Below are 3,784 nucleotides of genomic sequence, written 5' to 3' on the forward strand. Positions count from 1 at the left end.
CCTTTGCAAAGAAACTTTCCAAAGACATCTGATCTGTTTCTTACTCATTTTGCTGCTTGTGGGCTCAATGTTGGCGCGCAAGTAACCAGACTTCCAATGATTCCCTTTCTGCTAAAGAGCCCCCTGGTGGTTAAAGAAAAATCCACATATAAACGGCTTGTAGTCCGGAAAATACGGAATATGAAAAAAAATCTAAATGCTCTCTGGTATTGTTCAGGGAGCCGGACCAAATGTGGAGGCGGGCCGGATCCGGCCCGCGGGCCGTAGTTTGGGGGCCACTGACATACAGTGTCAACCGCAACTTGCATCAAACCACTATGCCAAGAGATTTCAGAGAAACTGTACACCTAAAGCACACAAGCAAAATGACATCATCGTAGTGTCAACCAACACACTCACAGCCCACCCATGTTCCCATCCCATCCAATTTCAATATTATTTTCAATATTAACATAGCAGAAAAGTAGGATGTTTGGATTTTATGGTATCAAATTTACGCCAAAAGTCCACCACGAGAATGTATTACACTCCCCAGTGCATTGGAGGCACCAATTTGAATTCACTACGAACGTGTAAACGATCCACATTCACATTGATCCTTGGCATCTTGTGGCACAGTTGTGGGAGTCACAGGCATTCTGTCGCACTCTGTCACCTTTGTGGCCAGGGATACAGTGTTAGCGTATTTATCAATTCATCAAAATTTATTAATTTCAATAATTTATGCTCTGTAATAAACAGTTCATTCAAAGGCTCTTCCTCAACCTTTCTGCACCTTATACATATACATAGCGCAATGTAGGACATCATTTCCATGTGAAGTAAATGCAGCCACATTGTATTACAGATCTTATAGTGTAAAAACCAATAAAATCACAATTTGAAAGTAATAGGCAATAGTTATTAACTATTAACTAGTTTTATTACTATAACAACGTTGTGGTAACTGAATTGTGCTCGCGTAGAGTGTAATACATTTTTGTGGTGGATTATTGAAATAAATCTGAGGCCATAGAACTTAACCTGAAGCTTGAAGTAATTTAGCTACTCAATTAAGGGTTCTGGATTCAGTGTTCCCAGGCTGCCTGAACATGGTTGCTTACAGAATCCCTCTTTATTTTAATCCTTTCATACCACAGATAGTGCAGATTTTTGTTTAGTTTTTTCTGCTTTTCTGGACATACAACATTTGCATATTCAACTTTTAAAAATCTGAACATGACAAACTAATTGGGGATTTCACACATCATACAAACTGAATTTCATTTGATTAAAAAAAAAAAACAAACTTTTATTAGTTGTGTTGAAACTGGTGTCTCTCCTCTTGCAGTGGGATTTTTAGGTTTCCTGAGCTTTATGCACAGTTTACAGGTTAGAGCACTAGATAATGTTGAAGTTATCAATGCTGTGAGAAATCGCAAATTAGAATAAAACAAAAAATGCTGCACTTACCTTATAACCCCCACATGTCAATCCTGCATTCCTTTTGGCAAGGACACATTTCATCCTCAAAAAGAAGGATCGTTCAACTTCGTATTCTGAAGCATAGAAACCAAAGGGTTGAGTCACATGTTGTCACAGGTGTGTCGTCCCACACTCAGCAGATTGAAGGGATTTTCCATTTTGATTTCTCTCATCTAGTTTAAGTGTTGTAATGTCATGAATGATCATACACATTAAAATGAGAACATTAAAAACACTTTGAAACAACCTAAAAATTGTGAGAAATTGTGAGAGCTTGAGGTACCTGGGCAGAAGTGATGGTAAGGTGGCTGTTGAAAACTTAGTACTGTTGTCATCTCGTCATAGTCTGATGGGTGGATGTATTCAAATATACTGTTTCCTGTTAGCTCAACCTGCAAGATGCAGATTTCTCCCAGGCTGTGTAGTGTTCATTGTCACAACTAAACACTAACAGATCAATCCAAATCAAGTGCTTACAGACAAAATGTAAGCTACTCATAGTAATCCTTCTAAATATTGTAGTAGCAATACATATATATATATATATATATATATATATATACATATTCATGGGGGAAATTGTGTTTGAAATTGCTTGTCCCATCGATCTCAATGGGACAAACCTGGCAAAAAACTGTTTTTTTTAAATTATTAATTGAATGAATTGTATCATACAAGAAAACATCCACAGATCTAAGCTAGGGTCCTACCTGTGACAAGCCGAGGTGGACAGATGCTGTTTCGGAGATGTACATGATTTTCCCATCAGATGCAACAACAAACAGAAAGCCATCTAGCGTCTGAAAAGCACAATGACAAGATCGGTGCCATTTTCCATCAGCAAGAAAGATTTATAGTTTTGCTTTTGAGAAACTACTTATCACCTGTCAAACCAAAAGGTACTGCAGTCATTTTAGAATATCTGTATGAACATAGCTTAATACGCTGTATATATATGGAATTACATTTAAGTCAATAGACCCACAGTAATCATGAGCTATTATTGTGTTTCAAAGGCACGGATATTGGTTCCTATTTCTGTAATTAAAAACATTACCCCAAAATGTAATGACTCATCCACAGAACTTAGCAGGTATAGAAGCCATCATTAATGTGGGAATGTTTGCGTTTTGAAAGTTATAGGACACTGGTCACATTCTGAAACAATCAGATGGTGAAAAACCTGGGAAAAGTCAGGGCAACACACTGTTGACAGGGCTTTTTATCATAAGTAGATAGTACACTTTACCGGTGTACTGATGATTTGTACCTTGGTAATAAAGTATCTACCCATGAAAGCCTACTAAAACAGCAGTTTTCACTTAAATTGAATCCTATTCGTATTGTGAGAAAGAGATGCTGTTTTTGCTTTTTTCCCAAGTTTTTTGTTTTAAATCATCACACGCATTTTAATTCCAAAAAAAAAAAATAGCTACGCAGATAAAATAAGCAAGTTTCAAATCATCATTTCATTTTCACAGGAAGATAATTACCTGAACCACCTTGTGTGAAAAATAATTGGCTCCTAAACTTTCAACAACTGTCATTGGTGTGCGGGAATTTTGGTCCACTTTCTTTGCAGAATTGCTTTCCTCATTGTTAGTTTTGAAGTATGCATTACCAGTTTGCGGTTCTACCACAGCACCTCAATCAAATTTAAGACTGAATGCCTTCTCTTTTTCTGAGCCATTCAGAAATGGGTTTGCAGGGTGCTTTGATCGTTGCATAACCCAAATGCACTTTTGCAGCATTTTGCTGCAAACCTTTTTCACAGTTAAAATTTTCACAGTTCTTCGCAAAGATCCAATCATGATTAAGCAAAACGTAAATTAAAGGCAAAGAGAGTGACTTAAATAAGAATGTCTTCAGCTGCTATTTAAATGACCCTCCTATTATGTTCGTTTCTGAGGTACAGCAATAATGTTCGTGGGTCAATTTGACCCGGGGAGTGTTTAGCCATGCTATAGTGTCAGAAACCAAAAAATTCCTCCAAAACTTTTTTGTATCAGATTATTAACTCCAATACTAACCATTTCAATCAATATTTGTGCAATGATGTTTTTTTATTTCTAACAAATAAAAAGATCAATGATGGCAATTTACTCATTTGGACATAAAAAATGTGATTTTCAATTTTTTATGCCCACTGAAAAAACCTAAACACAAAATGACACTAACTATTCTTGAAAGTGATTTCTTGTAAAAAATGTTATATTACATTTAGATTTTTTTTTTGAAGGGGTGATGTTTATAATTGAACTTGAGACACTATTCTGCTCTGGGTCAAATTGACCCGCTGATTAAAATCAAGACAAATGAG

The 3,784-nt window shown here is 36.3% G+C and overlaps 1 protein-coding gene across 1 annotated transcript in view; it reads right to left on the reverse strand.

Annotated features, from left to right (window-relative positions):
- Nucleotides 1-3,376, reverse strand: part of sim2 (SIM bHLH transcription factor 2) — a 16,423-nt gene extending 13,047 nt beyond the window's left edge. Inside the window, exons 1-3 of the mRNA XM_017308535.1 lie at nucleotides 2,175-3,376; nucleotides 1,748-1,856; nucleotides 1,453-1,538 (exon numbers count right to left, since the gene is read on the reverse strand). Of these exons, the coding sequence (XP_017164024.1) occupies nucleotides 1,453-1,538; nucleotides 1,748-1,856; nucleotides 2,175-2,219 (240 nt within the window). The 5' untranslated portion in view covers nucleotides 2,220-3,376. The remainder of the gene's footprint in view (nucleotides 1-1,452; nucleotides 1,539-1,747; nucleotides 1,857-2,174) is intronic.
- Between the last annotated feature and the right edge of the window lie 408 nt (nucleotides 3,377-3,784).

Source organism: Poecilia reticulata, linkage group LG14, assembly GCF_000633615.1.
Source record: "Poecilia reticulata strain Guanapo linkage group LG14, Guppy_female_1.0+MT, whole genome shotgun sequence".
Classification (NCBI taxonomy): domain Eukaryota; kingdom Metazoa; phylum Chordata; class Actinopteri; order Cyprinodontiformes; family Poeciliidae; genus Poecilia; species Poecilia reticulata.